This window comes from Argiope bruennichi, chromosome 8 (assembly GCF_947563725.1).
Source record: "Argiope bruennichi chromosome 8, qqArgBrue1.1, whole genome shotgun sequence".
NCBI classification, from domain to species: Eukaryota; Metazoa; Arthropoda; class Arachnida; order Araneae; family Araneidae; genus Argiope; species Argiope bruennichi.
Window position 1 is genome coordinate 122,881,030 of NC_079158.1, and position 22,115 is coordinate 122,903,144.

The 22,115-nt window shown below is 25.0% G+C and overlaps 1 protein-coding gene across 2 annotated transcripts in view; it reads left to right on the forward strand.

Moving 5' to 3' along the window:
* LOC129981611 (hemicentin-1-like) overlaps positions 1–22,115 on the forward strand; it is a 108,762-nt gene that overhangs the window by 4,705 nt on the left and 81,942 nt on the right. For both annotated transcript variants that reach the window (XM_056092523.1, XM_056092522.1), the window contains exons 2-7: positions 12,561–12,790; positions 17,055–17,177; positions 17,956–18,127; positions 19,414–19,638; positions 20,339–20,520; positions 21,904–21,976. In XM_056092523.1, the coding sequence (XP_055948498.1) occupies positions 12,561–12,790; positions 17,055–17,177; positions 17,956–18,127; positions 19,414–19,638; positions 20,339–20,520; positions 21,904–21,976 (1,005 nt within the window). The remainder of the gene's footprint in view (positions 1–12,560; positions 12,791–17,054; positions 17,178–17,955; positions 18,128–19,413; positions 19,639–20,338; positions 20,521–21,903; positions 21,977–22,115) is intronic.

The window sequence follows — 22,115 nt, forward strand, 5'->3', positions numbered from 1 at the left end:
TGTATTTTATATTATCTAAATATATAAAATCTGTTAACTTGAATAATAACTCTTATACCTACATTTAAATGCATATTTTATATCAATAAAACAAATATTAAAGTGTTAAATAACATACAAAGTTCGTTTACATGTTTTATTATATGAATCTAAATATTAGATAATTTCTGTATTTTTATATAGAATAAATATATAGAATAGAATTGAGAAAAAACTTTGTTTATAATGCTACCGTTAAAAATATATCATGTATGCTATCAGGGTTGGTGGAAACTGCTTTGCCAAATCCAATTTCAAAAGATAATAGCAAAATTCTAAAGCGTTAATCAGGGAAAAGGAGATATTTTTTCCTTCTCAATTGCCTTATCATTAGTAAAGTAATTTTATTGCACCAAATAAATATTCAATTTCTTAGTTACGAGTTTCTTAGTTTTAGTTCAGGATTCTCAAATTTAAGATGCCCTGTCGGCATAAAAACTAGAAAAGCGTTCATTAATGTCAGAAGGAAAAAAAAAAAAAGACCGCGTTCGTCCATGTGATACTGCCTAAATTGACAGAGATCCTGACACTTCTGCTCTACCGGGGCCGTGTTCGCTAATTAAGTTTGTTAATTATTATTGGCATTTATAAATGGTAAAATTATGCTTAAAACGGAGGGAGAAGATTTAGACTCTAAAAAAAATCTTTATACTTTTTCTGAAAATAACTTACAGAGAAAAAAAAACATGAAACTAAGAAAGAATTCGCTGATGGGAGAAAATTTGGTCACGTTCATTCGTATGATACTGTCTTAATAGACAGAGACCCAGAAACTTCTGCTTTACCACGACCATGATCGTTTGTTATAATAATCGGTGGTATTTATAAATGGTAAAACTATGTTTAAAATAGGGGGGGGGGGATTTAGACTCTAAAAAGTCTTGATACCTTTTTTGAAAATAACATACAGAGAAAAAAAATATAAAAACTAAGAAAGAATTCGCTAATGGGAGAAAAATTGGCCACGTTCATCCGTGTGGTACTAGGCACAGATATAAAAACTTCTGCTTTACCACAACCATGATCGCTTGTTATAATTATCATTGGCATTTATAAATGGTAAAATTATGCTTAAACCGGGGAGGCGAGGATTTAGTGTCCTCAAAGTCTTGCTGTCTTCTATAGGATTGCATACTATATCATTTTCTATAATAATTTTTTTGGAATTCGAGCATTTCAGTCGAAAAATGATTAGAAAGAATACTAGTGTCTGAATACCAAGTGTGAATAGTTTTAGTTTTAAAGTTAATTTTCAAAACGTAGTTTAGATTGGGCTTTGTCTTTTCATTGAGCTTTCAGAATTGCAATACTTTGCCTTTTCAAACTAAGCTTTCTTCTAATATTAGTTTCTTGAAAGAAAATATCATAGAAATTTTTTCCACTTATTCTATTTCAAGTATCTGATATCTGAAAGAATTAATCTCAATTGTATGAATCTCTGCAGAATCTTTGATAACTTTCAAAAACGTATTTTTATATCATAAAGCATTAAAAAGTTAAATACTTAATTGAATCCTTGAATAAATTTTTTAAAAATTCAAATATTTACTTCGAGCACTGAAATTCAGCACTACATATACATATTTTTTGCGCATTATTTATTATAAGACAGGAACTTGAAAAATCTATTGGAACTAAAAAAAAATGTGTTCATATATATTTAAAAAATTTATAAGTTTATATAATATATAACAAATACATATATAAAAAATGTTTTCAAATATGGAAAATTATTTTTTTTAAATAGAAATAAATCTTATTGAATTTTGGATGCAAACTCTTTAAAAGTTTTAGAAAATAAAAATAAAAGACATCTGAGCCCAATTGTTTTGAAGGATATTATAAATATTGATTTAGAATATAAAAGAAAGCTTGTTATGAGAATTTGTGATTCTTCAGACACCATTTCTGGAGTAACTGTGTCAGTATAAAGGATGTCTTTTTCAGATGTCAAAATTCAGAAAAAAATCCCGTTTTCGTCTAGAATAATCAGGTCTCATCAAACACCTATAAGAATAATGAAGAATTCAAACTTATATTTCATATCTAGAACTCAAATTTTAATTCGTTTTTTTTACAGGTTTTTAACTGAAAAATTTTAATAATTTGAAATTTTATATAAGAATTAAACAAAATAATATGACATACTGCTTTTGTTTCCGCTCCTGGCTTTCACGCTTGAAAAATAATTTTTAAAACAATTTTGAACAAGATAATAAAAAAAATGCAAAAATTTAAAAAATATTCTAAATGTAAAATTTCTCAATAGCAAGAATTTAGGCCACAAAACCTTTCATTGCATGTTATCCTCAACTGCGTTTGTTTCCGCTCCTGGCGTTCACACTTAAAAAACAATTTTGAGCAAGATAATAAAAAAAATTGCAAAAATTTAAAAAATATTCTAAATGTAAAATTTCTCAATAGCAATAATTTAGACCACAACCTTTGTAATCAACTTTAGAGACTTGAAAAGAAATTACTAAGAATTAAGTTCTGAAATTTAATATTAATACTTCGTTTTTAATTTGAATACGTGCTAGAATATGTTTTCATGCCGGCTTCCTGGCATAGGAGTAGCGCGTCTTCCCCGTGTTCTGGGCTTCCTGGGTTCGAGTCCCGGTACGGGCATGGTTGTTCTTCCTCCGTTCTATCTGTGAGATGTGTGAATGTAAAAAGGGGTTATGCAAGCGACCCTGTAAAAAGGGGTTATGCAAGCGAATGAGATGTGTGAGTAGCTAAGGCGTATTCTTGGCCCTAGTTGGCGCTGCTAAAACAATAGATGCTCCCTTGGCTTAAAATCTCTGACTTCGTCAGCGAGCTTGTCCATGACAAGTGCCATTATAAACAACATCAATAACAACAACAATATGTTTTCATATATAAAATGAAAGCAATTATTACATATAAAATGAAAACAAAAATTAGATTAACCTAAAAGGTTGTGTGATTCCAGACAGTTGCCTACCTCGTACATTTTATTATTAATACGAAATTCCCGACAATATTTTTACAATATCTTAATGCCATTCAAACCTATTGCACAGCATTTAGAATATTTTTAAAAATGTTTCTTGAAGATATCGTTTTATATTTTGTAGTGATAAAGATTATCATTGTTTAAAAAAAAAAAAAAAAGCTAAGTTTTATTATGCATTATGTGATCTAAAGTACCCGGGCACTTTCAGATTCTGTCAAAGTAATTTAAACAAATGACTAGAAAATGATGAAGAAAAGGGTTTGGATACACCCCCTTTCACAGAAATATGAAAATGCCTCCTATCAATGGTTTTAATTGCCGTGAGAAATACTATTATATATATTTTTTTTAAAAATAGAAAGTGTATTCGGGAAATATAACAATTTTTTTAATTGTTCTTTTTTTTTTTTTTTTTTTACTTATAACCAGCAGAATTTTGAACCTAATTATATAAAACTCGGAGGCAGATCAAATATGTGGGGGCCCCTGGCGCTAAAGCTCTTGAAAGCCCTCTAAAGAAATCCCAGATATAAATTTCTAAATTTCGACAGCTAAGATTTAATGTTTTAAATTAATTTCTCATATTTTGATTCATAATAACTATTTCCTTTAACAATAATTTCATTTTATGGTTTCTCTATTGTTTTGTTTTAATTACCGATTTAATTACTTTAATTGATCTTCGTTAATAATTATTATATTTTTAAATCAATAAATGAATTTATGAAATTTATATCTGTAATTTTCATACCTAAATATTTATATTAAACATTACGAAACAGCTTATTATTCATTATATCAAGAAAGGATTTTTCTTCACAAAATTACTTAGATTTTTATCTGTCAAATAAATATATATTATATTCAACGAGTAATTAAAATTTAAAAAATGATAATTAATTACTGAAATACTATAAAATAATAATAATAAAAACATTGCAAGATTTAAATAGTTTATTAATATAATTGAAGCGTGTTATCTTTTTTCCCCATTGTTCTTAATTTGCTATAATCCATTATAAATCATTTTATGTCTCCCTTTCTTAACAATTTAGAAATTTTAGTGGCCTTGAGATTATGTACAAAAGTCTTCAGAAAAAGTAATCTGCAAAGTATGCTTTAAAATAAATCGAAGATTAAAAGCAAATTCGGATCATTCAGAAATTTGCTCACATTATTACTAAAATGAAAAGAAACTTGATTGCTTTGTTCAACAAAGCTGATACATTTTCAGATTCCTTTAAAATTTGTCTCAAAGAACCATTTGAATAGAATTTAATAAATGAAACTGAGTTCTGTTATATAGCAATATAAATTTCAAAATAAAAATAAACATTTTCAAAAAAAATAAGCTCTAAGGATTGAAAATACACACACAAAAATAATCCAATCAAAAATCATTCCAAAAGCAGAGAATTTCAGGATGCTTATTAGCTCTTAAAATTGCAAAAAAAATATATATTTTTTAAATGACGATATTTTTAAATTAACAATATATTATGAGTCAAAAGACTAAATAGAATAATAATATCTTATAAGCCAAAAGACTAAATAGAATTACCGTTGAAGGGAATAAGTATTGAAAAAAAAAAACTTTTACATCAATTATTGATTTCTGATTTTTTTAAAGCAATTTTTCTTTTTTTATAGAATTAGCATTGCTATTATTTAAAAGATTTGATTTGCCGGATAAAATAGGATGTCTGAACAATACCTTATGTTAGACAAAAACAAAGTATCTATTGCAATTTTTTAAAAGCTTAATTTTAGCGGAATCTATTCTTTAATTAGGGTTCCATTTTGCAATATTTGAACATTAAGAAAAATATTTTTAATATTTGCAAACTTTATAAAGCACACATATTTCCTTTTATAATCTTTATTTCATCTAAAAGTAATTAAAGACACAAGTTTGGAAATTTTGTGTATGCTAAACATGTTTCACAGTTTAAGTAAAATCTCAGATGATTATTCAATAAAAATTTCTCTAGTTGAACAAAAAAAAAAAAAAAAAAAAAAATTGATGTATTTTAATAAGAAATATTTTTCCATGTTAATAATGAGTTAAATTTTTTCATGCATCCAATTAAATTACAGAAAAGAGCAGCATTCTTTAAGAAGCGAAGCACTTAAAAAAATTTTCATTGCTTACTTAGAAAGATAAAACTTAATTGTATATATATCGATTTTTTTAAGAACACTTTAAATAAAAAAAACCATCTCAACATTCCTACTATTAATAACAGTATGTGTATACACTGGAGATCCACAGGCCAGGCCGTTTGACCTATAGCAAACAAACTTGGTTCATATACATTTTGGAGAGTGGAAATGTGAACCTCAGTGCGATTTTTGGGAGCTTCTTATTAACTAAAAATTAAGCTTTTCGGACAATGTTTCGTGATAACTTCCGATGTATACTGACACACACAAAAAAAATTTTTTTTACATAGTTTTAAAATTTAAAAATTATATTTCTAATAATACCAATTCAGTCGCCTCGAATTTTTAGTATAAATTTAGTTAACTATTAACAATGTTTTGAAATATATTGCACTGCTGTTATAAATGGCACCTGAATTGTTTTTGTGGTTTTTATTAATATTTTTTATTAAATTTTATTCGTTTGCCAAATCTTTTTTATTACTTTTTTTTATTTTTTTTCCTACCTTTGTTGATGATCAAGATTGAAGATTTAGTTTATTTTTTCTTATAAAGCATACTGTTTCCATAGAGAAATAACATAAAGTTTCTTTTTAAATATCTTTTTAATAACGAGTTTAGGCATTGTGGTAATTAATGCCAGCTTCAAAAGTGAACAATGGTTTAAGTTTTATAAAATTCGATCATTTTTATATACACTTCTATACTATTGCTTTTTAGCTTGCTGTTTTACTTTCTTGTTGAACGAATGAATGACGAATTATTTTTTATTGGATAATGGAAGTTTTATTAAATAATTATCTGACAAACTACATAATTCATTAAATATATGTTTTTAATATGTAATACGATTTTCAAATATTTCTTCTTTCTTCCTTTATATTTTTTTTCATAAAACGCATTTTAAATTTTACATTTTAACCTTCATAAATAAATTTTTTGCTAGAACATTTTATCATATAGCCTCATATTTTACAATACTGTTGATGCAGCATTCAATATGTCTTGATATCCATGCTAATATTCCGTATGATTCCAAATATTTTATGATATTATGGTTCTATTGAGTATGTTATATAAAAATTATTAAGTGAAATGCAAAATAATTTCTGTTTTAATTATAATATAATATCTGGAAAACCGAACTTCACTCGGTAGTTTTTTTTTATCGGAAATAAAATCCTATCCTATCCCTCGTTTAAAGTTATAAGCAAAATTTAAGTGAACTGCAAACGCGGAATCGAACACGAGAACAATGTACGGATACTGGAGTCCGAAACCCTAATCATTACTCCATTTCTGATACGTTTGTGTTGATCGTGTATGGCCCCATGTAAATATTTAGTTATGAAACAGGGGGGGGGGGGGTACGTAAAATCATTTTTTTTTTTTTTCATAATAAAGGTTAAGTTTTAAAGAAGTAAAATTTTATTTTTCTGTGCTTCAATGAAAAGTAATTCAATTATTTGTAAATTTTTCAACCCCAATTTTTAACTTCCATGATAAGTTTCTTTCAATAGATGCATAAATACAACAACTTTATACTCTATTTTTTTATGAAAAATAATTTATCTCATAGTATTGATGAATTTGGCGCATATATCAAATGCTACTGCAATGGAAAAAGCTGGTGTTAAATTCGCTGTTAGAGAATACAAAAGTATAAAGTTAAGCCATTTCAGCGTTTTATTTTGCAATTAAAATTTTTGCTTTGTACTTTTTTTAATTATTATTATTTTCTTTCATAAAATTACCAAAAAAAGTATGTGTGTGTTTTCAAACATTTTTTTTAAACCTTTTACTGGCATAAGTTAGATTTGATTTAAATACGTCCAGCAGGTATTTGTTTCAGAAAGAGCAACGTTTTCTTTCTAACGCATTTGTAAAAATTTGGAAATCTCCAACTTCAGAAGTCCAACTAAATGTTAAAACCTTTTTTTTTTACAAGACTGGAAAACTGATGTACTTTTAACCGTAACTAATGGTTTGGTTTCAACTGAAAGTAATGGCGCTTTATTTAAGCTTAGGTTTCGGTTTCACATATATTATTTTAAAATTGGTTATTTTGTAAATGGAATATGTATAATTATTAATAAATTGTCAGTCTTTCTGAGATAGGAATTTGTTTTATTTAGGATGTTTTTAATCTTAATTATTCATCCAATATAACAGAATCTACATTATTTGCAAATTTTAAATAAAATTCTCGTTGTGTATGCGCCTTACAGGAAACAAGTAAATCGCTTTAATTGGAAAGTAGTGATGTGAATGGATGCAGTTTGGTTTGTTAAAGATATGATGGTAATGATCTCTTATGTTCATTACAAATCCGTACTGAATTTATACATTTAACAAATGAAAATTCCATTTTAATAACGGCAACCATATTTCGTTTCGAGAAGTTTTCTTATAATTTTTTTATCTTTAGCTACTTTTTAAACCAAATTTTGTCTCTGTTCCACAAAAATTATTCATGTAATTTTAATCATTTTGATTTGCAAATTCCTTATGATCTTAACACTTTTCTCGTTTTGTTTTAGAATAGATTCCTTTTCTTATGATGTCACTTCTCTCCCAATCATGATGATTAATGACAAAACATTTTAAATAAAATAATTTAGTATAGTATGCCAGACATGGTTTTAAAGAATTAGTTAAAGCTTAGCATTTATAGACCATTTGATATTAATTTCTGTCCAAATTAAATGTACAGATATGCTTGTAAAAATTTTGCTTTGTGTAATATTTATTGTCTTAAAAATTGATTTGCAAAAAAAAATTAATTAATTAATGCATAAATAGTTTTTATATTTTTTTTTCTATTTGTTGATATGACATTTATTAATATTTCCTATAAAATTATCACAAATGTTATTATTTTTAAAATATAATTTAAGCATTATTTAGCATTTTCCTTTTATTTCAGAGGATTTATCAACTGTCAATCTTTCCTTTTGCATCCATATGAGTCGATATTATCAAAAAGTAATAACTTGAATAAATGATATTTGGTTTAGAGTTATAGCATCTAAAACGTAGATGTATATCAAATTTGAACTACATTTATCAAAGGATTGACTATCATATGTACTTTTAAAATTTTATAGCTGCAGTAACTTTAAAATGTAATGACTTAAATATGTGAAATTTAGTATGTGATCTTGAGATTTTAATTGTAGTTTTAAGTTAAATTTCTGTTCCAATTGATATGAAAAAAAGGCCAAAATATATATTCTATTTTCTGATGATTGTGTATTAGGCACATCTCGGTGATTTATCACAAAAAAAAAGTGTCTAAGATTGCATGTTGTTAAGCTTTTTATAACCATTGCTTTCCAATAGTGTGTAGTTAATACACTAGAAAATTTATTAGAAAGTATAAAAGAAAGCTTCGGGGAAATTTTATGAAACTATACCCTCTTGTTTGTTTCATTATTTATTACATATTTTTAAAAATAATTTTTATTCATAAGAAAACTGAAACATTCAGAGTATTTCTTTTTTAAAAAAAATAAATTGTTTCCTAAGTCATTTGATAAATAAAAGATGATATTTATAAAGTTATGCTTGATTTATAAGAATTCATGTATCAATAGCAAATATATTCATATTTAAATTAAAAATATTATGTTAAAAAAAACACAAACTATCACCAAAGAATTTCATTTGATTATTTAAGAAAAACAAATCTTATTTTTAAATCATATGTAATTTTTTAAATTTCCATTGCAATTTTCATTATAGACTAGACATGTTTAAAAAATTTATCTTTAAATGACTAGCAAAGTAGGGAATTCGGTCTAATATGTTACCATTTAAAATATATGAAATTTTGAAAAGAAATCGGAAGTCTAATCCAAATGAAAATTTATATATATGAGCTTAAACATCATAAATCATTATAAGATATTTATTCATTATTATTTTTCATCCTTGGTTTTTCAAACTTAAAAAAAATATATATAACTAATTTTGAAATGCAAAATAATAATTAAATTAGAACAAATTATTGATTAATAAATTTCTTCATATAAAGTTAAGAAATATGGATTTGTTTCCAAGAATCCAAATTGATTTATTACTGCAATTTTTATCTGAACTTTCCAAATTTTTCAATGATAGAAGATATGTAAAAATTTTATTTGTCATTTAACAATTACAGTGATCAATTAAAAGTTATCTTTTTGAGATGATATATTATTAAAATAAGTTTAAACAAATGTGTAAACCCACTTTTCCCATGAACTTTTCAAATAGTTTGCCCAAATACAATAATAGCTATTAATACAATCATTAAATCTGCATAAAGGTATAATTTGATATGTGGGTATTATAAATTATTGCCTGATTATGATGAATTATTATTATGATACCTTTTGAGAATTATTCTGAATGATATAATACAAAATTTGAAAAATATAGCTTCTCAATTATTTTAGAAATTGTTATTTTCCTGCTAACAAGTACAATATATTATCATTTGATTTCAGTTTATTTTGCAATTATCATGAAATTCTCACTCAGACTATGACATGTTTTATATTTGATCTAAAATTATATATACTGCTTAAATAAATAATTTAGCATGCATTTGTAAATTTATTTTAGAGATTATTTTAAAGCATTATTTTATCATTGTATTTTATTATATGTAACTACATTTTAAATTCATCAAGTACTTTTACAGTGATAGAAAAATTTGTGTAATAACTTAAAATATATTGGTAGATCTGTTTTTAAAAAAAGATAGGTTTTAAAGAAGTTAAAAGGTGTATATATATATATATATTTCTTTAAAACTTACATTTATGTATTACAAATGGACAAATTGATATGAAATCCATTTTCCATATCAAACTTAAAAGTATTATCTGTCAAAATAAGAATATGGTTGATATATTGCCTATCAGGCTGAAAATGTAGTTGGCTTATTTTGCACTCAAACAAAACTACAGCTTTCTTCCCTTCTTGTTTAATTCCTTTCTAGTTTCATTCCCCCTTAAACTAGTTTAATTCCCTTTTTCTCAGGCAGTGTGATGTTGAGTTGTTGAAATGCATAACAAATAGGTTATTTGAAATTAAATTGCATTACCTAATTTCTACTTCACATTTTTTCCATAAAAATTATGATTAAATTAAGCTTTTCTTATTCATCTTGTAAGGTGACAAAGGATGTTTGTTTAATGGTTGAAACAAACAAAGACAAAATTTATTATATATATTTCTCAGTGCTTCATTAAAAATACTGAAATGAAAATAAGTTCTAATTTATCTCCATGTATTGGGTTTGAATAAATTATTGAAAATTTTTTTATATATAAATAACTGTGTTTTGTTCTATAAAAAAATTAGAGCACTTATTTATTTTTATAGTCCCCAGAGTTGCTTGCAATTTTTCAGATTATTTCCTTAGTTATTTTATTATATCTGTGTGATAGTTAATGAATAATAAGTGCATTTATCTGTTTGTTATTTATTTTTAATCATTAAAACTGGGGATATTGAATTGGCATGAATGGAACCTGGGACCTTGTGGTTCACAGCCGAGTAACAAAACCACAAGATAAAAGTAATTACTCGTGTCGTAATAAAAGTAATTACTCGAAATGATAGAAACTTATAAATCTTTTGAACAAATAGGGCATGTTATTAACTTCCAAACTTATTACATTATATATCAAAATGAAATATATAATTTTTTGCTATTCTATTAAAAAATTACTCCATATTTGATTTTTTCTAAGTTATGTAATTCAATTATTTTTTTTTATTTTTATGAAAATATACATGCTTGCTTTGAAATATAGAAGTATACTTTTTTATTAAGAGGTAAATATAGAGAAATAATTGAGACATGCAAATACCATGATATTATGTATATTCTGTTTGAATTAATTTTAAACTATTTGGCTTGATGAGAAAATAGTATATATATGTTCAGTTTAGTATATCACTTTCTTCTATCATCTATAAATAATTCAGATTAACTACCATTTGTTTCTTTCTAACTTCCTGATTTATTACAATTTTCTCTGTTCTCTTGATATCTTTTTTTTTTATTAATAATAAAGGAGAATGTATGTATATTGCTACTCTAGGAATACCATTAAATCCAGTTTTATATTATTTAGGCATATATATACATTTTTGAATAGAAATTTGCAATTCAGAGTGATTTTTATAATTAGAAATGACTCTGAATTACATATTAAAAAATTAATTAAATAAAAAGTTGAATTTTGAAAGACGTTTTTCTACTTTCAATATTAAAAATATTAAAGTGAAAAAAAAAAAAAAAGTCCGCCTCTTTAAAATTGAAAATTTTTTCTTTCAAATGATACAATTTAGTTGACATAATATGTTTTGCCTTTTTTTAGATTAATTTTTAAATTTATCTTACAACAATATATTTTACTTTTGTACTGAAACTTAAATAATATCAACTGCTACTATTGATATTTCATTCTGGATTAATTTGCCTTTGTTAATGGTGAAGATATGTCTTATTTTTCATAATGAGTTGGTTTTTATTTAAAGTATATTTTAAATAAATTTTTTTTAAAAAATTGTGTTTCTAATTAAATTTTAACTTCTTAAATAAGCAGTGCTTAAAAATTTTCCAAGTGCTTCTATTTCTAAATGCAATTGGCCCTTCTTATACTATAATTGAATTTTAAAAAGGCATTTTTGTATTTTTCAAAATTGCCTTCTTATTGCTCTATTCTAAATTTTTGAAAACAGTGAATTTTTATGAATAATCTAGGGGTGTATTACATATATTATAAACAACATTCTATTGTGTGCATAAAATTTCAATTGATTGTGTGCATAAAGTTGAATTCAGTGTTTCTGTTTATTTTTAGTAAACAAATTTATTGTCAGTAAGAAAAATTTTTTATTAGCTTAAGTCAAATACTTACATTTTATATTAAAATTCAAATTTTTGATGACTGAAAATTAGGGAGATACATAGCACAATAAGCAGCATGATATATTTTTTCTGAAGCAGTACACATTTAATGTTTATAAAAATTTGGAACTAAAAATATTTTGCAGAGGAAACCTTTTAGAACAAGCTGCAAAAAAATATTTTATTCAAAATGTTAGCAATAATTCATTTTCGTGAATTAGCGATTTGCTACCAAAGGTTAGCATTTAATAAATTCATTATAAAGTATAGTGTCAGCAAATATATATATATATATTTCCTAATTTAGCAGCCTGTATTATTGACTTGTAGAATTAACAACATTCTTCTTAAAATATTATCTTTCTGTTATATAATCTTTCAAATTGCCCTAAACGAATTTTTTTTATTTTATATATGCATATTAATTTACTTTATTCTAAAATAATATTTCTTCTTTTTTTTTTTTCTTAGATATTGGTCCAGTTACTGTAACATCAGATCCAGATTTATTTCAAAGGCATTTAAAGGAACTTTATGTTCAGGGTGGTGGAGATTGTCCAGAAATGAGTATAGGAGCTATAAAACTAGCTCTTGAAGTTAGCCTTCCTAGTTCCCATATATATGTATTCACCGATGCTAGGTCAAAAGATTATTATTTATTAGATGATGTTTTGAAACTTATCCAACGGAAACAGAGTCAGGTATTTTGAATTTAAATATGAAAACATTTTTTTTAATTTTATTTATAGTGATATTTTAAAATTTTGTCTTTTTGAGTATATTAAACTTTTTTTTTCTATATATGTGTATTATTATTTAGAAATATTAATAAAATATTATTGTGATAGTAATTTTAGTAGCTTTGATATGGACTTGTATAGTGATAATTTAAAGGAGAAGTGCAAGGAATTATTGGTTTCTATATATTTTCTTTTCCATAAATGGTTGGTGAGATTTTGAACAATTAGCATGAAATGTTGAAATAAATTAATATGTTGAAAGGTAGCCAAATTAAAAATTTCCCTTATATATGATGCAATTAACTTTTGTTAAAGTCTAAGGCATTAACATTCTAAAAATTGAGTTGATTAATTAATATTATTGCATATATGTCCATGTATTTTGTATTCTGTTTTTAACTAAAAATATTGGGTTAATTATTTTTTGTACATATAAGTTTTAATATACTAGAGTAATAATAAATAAAAGTTTGCAATCAAACTGACTGCAAAACCAAATAAATTGGTTTATATCATTGAATATTTTTGAAAAAACAAGTTTAAAAAGATTGTAATTTTATACAATTTTTGTAGCTTTAAAATTAATATTCCCAGCAATATAGCAGGGTGCATAGTGTCATGAAAAGTGCTTAAATTTGAAAACCATTTTTAAGCACTTTAAAAGTGTTTAATTTTCCGAAAAGGTCCTTATAAAGTACTTCATTTTCTCGTAAGTGAATAAAGCTTTTTGTTTTGTTTCCCCACAAGTTGAAAATGATAATTCAAAATCATGGTCATAAAAGCTTCTTTACGTAATGTATCAAAAACGAAAACCAACAAAAGGGAAGAATTCTAAGAAGTATTTTAGGGGTTCTAGCACATATTAAGATAACACTTAATGATTCTTTTTTTCCCTTTCTTCTCCTTCCCCTCTCCTTTTTTTTTTTTGGCTTTTTCCCCCCTTCCTTTTTATTCAACAATGTGCATTGCCATTTATTAAAATACTGGAATAGTTATGTAGAAGGGGAAATGCGAAATGCGTACTATGCCATGCTTTGCTTGAATGACCTACTACAGCTATTCAACTGTACTATATTGAATTATTATTAATTGCGGTACATATTTACATTAGTCAATTGCTTAAAATCTAGTATGATGAAATTTTAACTTGGAAGTCTTTAATTTTCAATGATCGTGATATCTTTCACAGCATTTTTTTTAATGTCTCCATCCATTTGAACATTTTTCTTTCTTGGACTAAGCAAATTTGTTTTGACTAAGAAAAGAAGGAACTGCTGTATCTGGCACTTTAAAAAAAATTTTGACTAAAAAGTTTTTTTAGATTTTTTTTTTTCAGGATTTAGGTTTTATTATTTTATAATGATTTTTTTTCTTCTTTTTATAGCTTTTATAGAAATTTTTTCCCAATAAAATCTCTCTTTATATATAAATTCTTGTGCTAAGCAATACCCAGCATTAAGCCATTGAAGTTAGGAGCATGAAATTTGGGAAGTTACTTTTTGGGCATTAGAGGCACACTAAGAACGGAATTCTCAAACTTTTAATTCGAAGTTTAATTTTAAAAAAATAGAATTTTAACGTGTTTTCATCGTTACATCAAAGCATATTTTCGTATAAAAATTATATTAATGCTGTTTTAAAGGTTAAAAAATAATAGCTTTTGAATAAAAAAAATTTATTTGGTTAAATGTAATTTTTTAAAAATAATTCCTGAGAAATTAGTTTAGGGCACAGTTTATAACAAAGATTTTTTATTATAATGAAATTCTAAATGATAGTTTTTCTTTGAATCGTTGAATCACATTATTCTGCATCTGTTAAAATTGTAGTAAAAGAAAAGAAAATGCTTTCTTTGCTTTTATTTAAACTTTAAAAAAATTTGTAAAGCTTGTTTATTGAATAAAATTCGTCATTCAATAAGTTTTGTTAAATTTTGAAGCAATTTGATATATTGTCTCGCTCTGGCTTGAAGAATGACTGCTTTAAAAAATGCTTCAATTGGCATTTTGACTTTCTCCTATACAAAATTTAGAGAAAATATTGCAATCATCAAAAAATTCGAACTCAATTTTAATGAATCTCCACGTTTCAAACCTCTTTGAATTCGAAAACACATTTTGGAAAATGTCTGTCTGTGATAACACAAAAACACTTTGAGCTAGATGGATGAAATTTGGTATACGGTCTTCAGACCAAACTTGTAGATTCCGATCAAATTTTCAACAACATTCGTTTAGAGGAAATATGTTTGTCTGTCCGGCTGTTTGAATATAAGTTAGCATGATAACTACAAAAAGAAGAGAGCTAGATACTTAAAATTTAGTACACATATTTACTATCTATTGTATAAACATCTTTCAAATTTTGATCCAAATCCAACAAATGGTTCGCCACTTATCCGTCTGTACTTCCAGAAATATGTAAACGTGATAATGCAAAAATATAGTGACAATATAGAAAATTTGGTATGTAATTTTGTGAATATAAACGTAGTTTTGAATAAAACTTTTGTTTTAATCAATTAAGAAGAATGCATCCAGAACAAAATTCACTTTTTGAATACTTTCAACCGCATGCCAGAGATTAATCCCAAAACATTTGCCAACGATCACACGATAGAGTCAGTAAAAATATTTAATTCTCACCTAGTGTTAACTTTCCGTAACTACTATCCAATGCCACACAAGGCATTTCCTGGCAATATGCGAGAAATTTTTGAAGAGACACTTTGGCTGATTCATTTACGTTTTACTTCTAACTACAGAGCTGTTTTTTTTAATTTGTTTTCATTATTTATGAAAACTAGGACTTGTCAAAGCATTTTTATTTCTTCGTAAACTATATATATCGTTTCTTCTGCAATTTTTTTTAAGTAAAAATTTTTGCTTATTTTTGCTTGCATTAAATTTTAGAAACGTTAAACGTTTAAAAAAAAAAAAAAACTTTTACTGCACTTTTGAAATAATAGGTGATGAGACAATTTCTTTTTAGTCTGATAATTTGTGAACGCTGCTATTATTTTCTATTAAAAATTATTTAAAGAATTTATTTAGAACATGGCATTGTTCTATCACCAGTTTCATGGCATTTTGACCAGTTGTATGATGATAGCCATTGGAATGCTTTAGTTTTTAGATTGCAAATAAAATTACTTAATAGAATGAGTACTACTTAAAATGATTATTTAATACTCATTCCACCCCAGCCATGTTGGACCTTAATTGTTGTTGCTTATATAAAAATCAAATACAAAATTTGTGGTGATGCTGAACTTCTACATCTTAATCGGCATTTTCAGAAATAATGTATCTATCTGATATTTTATTTTTTATTTTAAGAAATGTTGAAAAAGCTCACAGATCTCTATTGTTAATCATATAAAATTGACTTAATTTTTTTTGGGGGGGGAGGAGAAGGGGGAATTAATAGTTTTCATTTTTAAGATCATTTTATATGCTTTTATCAAATCCAAAAAGATATAATTTTACTATAGAAGATGTTGTGCAAATACAGAAATAAATATTACAATTTAAAAAAGAAGCATTTAAAATTAATTTTCAAAATTTTTTTCAATAAAAATTTTGCATTATTATAAAACAGAAAAAAATACTATGCAGTTTACATATGTATACTTATACAAAGGTGCTTAATTTTGGGGGTTAAGGTGCTTAAAAGTACTTAATTTTTGCAGCAGTTTATCACTAGGCACCCTGTATAGTGTAATCTAATTGTAATTAGGTTACATTTTTCTACGTTTCATAGATAATGAGTTTTTTTGTTTTGTTTGTTTGTTTCTAGTGTTAAATTTTATATATATTGGAGATTTTTAAATTATTAATCAAAATTGATGTGCATTTATTTTTTAGTCTTTTAACATTTTTCTGGCTTTCAAATACTTTTTGTTAGTCCTGTTTTATTAAAATTAAGTTCTAATTTAATGTAAATTCCATCTGTTACTTTTTTCTTGATTTACATTTTTTCATAGTTTACACTAGTATTCCTCTGATCTCTTAGGTAAAGGCATAATAAGGAATGTAGCATCTGTCTTATTTTGGAAATAAAAATTTTTCCATTTTAAGCAATTCTGGCATATTGCACAAATTAATTGTTAAATTTATCTTTTTCTGTACAGACTCTAAATGAATTTTATTCTAAAAATTCTGATGCAAGTTTGTTTTTTTTAATGAAAAGGCATAGCTACAGAAATGATTTTATTAATTTGTAGGTTGTATTTGTTATGACTGGGGATTGTGGCAATCATTCTCATCCTGGATATCAAGCTTATGAACGCATTGCTTCTACTAGCTCTGGCCAAGTCTTTCATTTAATGAAGTCAGATGTTGATGAGGTTATTTTTCTTTGCTATTGATTTATGTAAATGAAAAAAAAGAATTTCTTAGATTTAATTTATAACGGAAAGCAAATTATATATAAATTTTATGCAATTCAAGTGTGCTAATACTTTTTTCTTATTATTATTATGTATTTCATATGTCTTTATTTTCATTTCATATTTAAGTTTTAAGTAATAATAATATTAAAAAAATCTTTTGAAGGATAATGCTGTCACTTATAAGTTCATAATTTACCTCTTACTCTCATCTTCGAAAATCTTTTTACATACTTAAAAAGCTAAAATAATAATTTTGTTAAGTAATGTTCTGTTCTGTTAATGTTGATTCGATTAATATCAAGTGTTTTAAATTATCTTCAATATTTTGAGATCTTTGTCCAGTAAAATAACCATACATACTCTGAATAATATAAATTATTTTGCCATTATGATGTATAATTTAATATAGCTTTGTCATTTCTTTTGTTGCCTTCTATAAATCATCTTTATTTTTTATGTTTATAACAGACAAATAATAAATGTGCTTGACAATTTTTAGATTTATCTTTAAAGTATTATAGGAGGAGGAAATTGAAAATGTTAGAATATACATAAACATACTTAATATATTAAATGTATTTAACTTGGCTGTGTGTTTTTAATTGATATGCACAAATACAATAAAAAATCATAAATACTAATTAGATATTAAATTGCTCATATTAATTTGTTCATAGTATCTGCTGATTTCTGTCTCCTGTATGCATTTGATATCTTTATTTTATTTATTTAGGTTCTCAATTTCGTTCGAGTATCACTGCAAGCTAGAAAAGTTAATTTGTTTGCTGTAGATAGAAAGGCTGGGGATTTGAAGGAATTTGAATTTGATGTTGATGGCAGCTTAAGAGAATTTACTGTTTCAGTGTCTGGGGAAAATCCTGTTGTTACTGTGATAAACTCAAAGGGTAAAACTAAATTGTATGCATTTTCATATAAATTGTATTTTTTATAGTCTTAATGTAGCATTTAAAACAATTATAAAATATTTATAGACAAATAAATTTTGTATCTAATTATTAATTTTTCAGAATCAAAAATAAATTTACATCAAAATACATAAAAAAAGCATTAAATACAAAAATACATCAGAATAAAATTAGTATCACTGAAAAACCTTTTTTTGTTTTGAGCTTTGAAGTAATATAAAAATGGGTTTTGTGCATTAATATGTATAAAAGCAATTAAAGAAAAATATTAACATTTTAATTAATTTTTAACTAAAAATCTAATTAAAATTTGGAAAAAGATTATTTTCTACTATTCACCTGCTACCCAAGAAATAAGATCTCGGATTCTGAATTTGAAAATTTTTATTGAGAAAATATGCACCTGGCCATCCCACCAGATTATTATTTTCATTTTTTTTAAAATATTAGTTACCAAATTGATTTGCTAAGTAATTACTTGCTGACTACTAAGTATGTCTAGTTAACATCTTTTTTGTGATTATAAGTTTTTCTAATAAATATTTATTTTGGGAAGACATGAAGCATATAACAAGTATTGTAATTAATAACACAAATATTTTACATAAAAGATAAATGTTAAAATTTAATGTTAATAAAAATAAAATTCCTAAGAGAGTTTGACTAATTTGTACTAATTTTTGTACAAAGCTTCTCCACTATATTGTTGTTCATTTCAGTTCTTTATAATTATTATTTAACATAATCATTAGTTTTTAATGACTATTGTATTTATTAAATATTATAAATTCTTTTGAATTATATATTATTGAATAATGTCATTAAAAAAACATACATTAAGTAACTTGCATCCTATTCACAAAAACCATCATCATTATGTTAAAATAATATTGATTATTTGTTGTAAATGAATTGTATAATTTCATTTAATTCATGCTACATAATTAATAGTAAAAAAACTACATTGCACATTGTGAAAAAATGGTTTTGTAATATTCTCTTTAATTTAACCATATCATTTTTTTCTTATAACTTACATACTTTTATATTTTGAAAAGTATGTAAATTATTCTTATGTTGTTAAGAATTTCTTTGTGTTATTTACTTATTTATGATATTGATTGATAAAATAAAATTGATAAAGCTATTTTGATCTCAGTTTAAATTCGAGTATCAAAATTTAATTAAGTAATATATTAAATGAGTTATCTTTACTCTTTAATGTTTTATCTTATAATCAGCATTTATCGATGCAATTTTTTCAGGAGAAGTGATTGATCAGTCCAAAGGACTTTTTGAACTCTTAAATCATAAAAATATTAGTATTGTGAACATAAAAGATCCAGAACCAGGACGGTGGAGATTAAGGGTCAACAGTGGGGGAGCACATACTATACGAGCCACAGGATTAAGCAAAATTGATTTTGTGCATGGATTTTCAAGACAGCCTACAGAAAATTTAAAAGAAACATATCATCGACCTTTAAAAGGTTAATATCCGAAGTAAAACTGTATTGAAATCTTGTTACATTTATATTTGCATTATATGAATTTGATTATAATTTGAGAACGAAATTTATGTATATTTCTTAATTTGATTTTTTTTAAGCTTTTAAATTATTAAAACTTGTTTTGTACATAAAAATATTCTTAACAGAGTAATAATTTTTAGATGCATATCTGTATATATTAATTCATTATTAATTACTGTTCTGTAAAATGTTGGAAAAATATGTTTTTAACCTGAAAAGCATAGGAAAATTTTGAAATTAAAACATTCTATTTTAAAGAAAAAGCTGAAAATTGTGGATTGAACATATAGCATAAAGATTTTACAAGTTTGAAAATATTTTTATACTTATAAAAAAGATTTATATGAAGAAAATGATGAAAATAATTTATAAAAAGAAATTATTTCATTGTCTATATTATTGTTTTAGATAAGATATCTTCATAAAACTGCTATATCTGTAATGCTATAGACTTTGACTGTGTGAAAAAAATTCGATCTTAAAAATGAGGACAAAATTTAAGCCATGATTGCAATGAATTGACAAAGATCTTTTTTGATTATGTTTTATTTTTACTGCATTTTGATTTGTTTATTTTAATTAAAAAAATTAATGACTTATTTTTATATTATTTTTTTTATTATATTCTTGGTTATTCTTGCATCTTTTACTATTTTAGGAGCCCCTACATACTTGCTAGTCAATGCTACTGACTTACCAGAACCTGCAACTTTCAAAAATGTGAAGATAATTGATCTGGAAGGAAACAGTTTGCAAAACATTCCCTTGCACCGATTTCCTGGGTCAAATCTATTTAATGCTTCAAAATTCTTTCCACCTGATGAGTACTTTTACTTAAAGGTACATTTCTTATTTTCTATTCTTGCTATATGAATATTTTTGATTTAAAAGTTAATGGTGATTTCAGATATGATTAAATATTTATTAAGGGAACTATGCCCAATATATATTCTTATTTTTATTAAAAATTGACTGAACTACAAAATTTCATGTCTTTGAAAATTTTAAGTACATCTTTGATACAAAATCAATGATTTATTGTACTTTTCTTAACATAAATTGCTACAAATAGGTATACAAAATTTAATGTAACTCAAAAAGAAATAATTTGAAATAAGATAATTTTCTTGCATCAATTATTTATGATATGAAAACCAAAGCCACAATTTGGTAAAAACTTCCAAAATGTTTGCAAATTTTACAAATGTTTTTATTTATTATTTTAAAATTTAACTTTAGGAGCATTTTATATATTTTCAGTCAACATTTGAGTCCACTAAAAAATTGCTTACTGTGGTTGTTTAGTGAAAATTTGATAGACTAATTATGTGCTGCAATAATGCCAATGATTTTTTTTGCCATCATTTTTATTATGTTTTTGTGAGATATTATATTTTTCTTAGATAGAAAAATAGAGATACATTGTTTGTAAAACTTCTTATAAGAGCAATTTTGTGGATACATTTTTTTGTCTTTAAAATATTTATTTAATTTGTGAAACTGATGAACTTTATGATTTTGAACTATGGTCAGATTATAAGAGTGAAACTTGAGCCACATCTTCACTCCTACTTCCATATCACACCAATCATTTGACCCCTGATGGTATGTATCAGGCTTATATACATGAAGGACCTTCCATAAGTTTTGAACCCACAATTATTCACCCTTGCAGATGAAATTCAAACATGGCTTTCAAAGTATTGAGGGCAGGAAAGAAATATTCCAAAGAAAGTTTCTACATTTAAAATATGTAGTAGAACTTAAAATTATTGATTTAAAAAAATAGGATAGCACATATATATTATTTTGCTTGAACTTCTATATAAATATTATATTGAAATCTGATTTGCAATTCTTTTTGTAAAATGTCATTCTCAAGAGTCATTGAAAATCTCAATCTGCATATAAAAAGTAAATATAGAATTTATAAAAATATGTATTTTATATCAATAGTGTGTCTCCTACACAGAACCTTTAAATTGAATGTTTATTTGTCTATTTTTAAATCTAGAACTTTTTTTTTCTACAAATTTCTTAACATTGTTTATTTATTGCAAAGGTTAAAAATGTGCAAAAGCATTAGTATAGTTAATTCAATCTTGATTTTATAATAAAAAAATGACAATGCTAGTTAATATTTTGTAGTAAAAAAAGTAAATTAGTCATATGATTTATGCCTTTTTAGTTACAACCATTTGTTTGACTCTCAATTCTGAATAGGTAGCTGGATCTGATGAACTTGGATATCCAATTGAAAGAATGACATCTACTGCCATTAGTGCTCAGTTACCCGGTAAGATTGTTTCTTTTCTTTTTTTTAAATTTGAATTTAGGGTTTCTTTTCTTCTCTTATTTAATATTCAACATTTTAAATTTCTTATATAACTAATATATTCGAAAATGTATTTTATTAACTAAAAATATTATCTGTT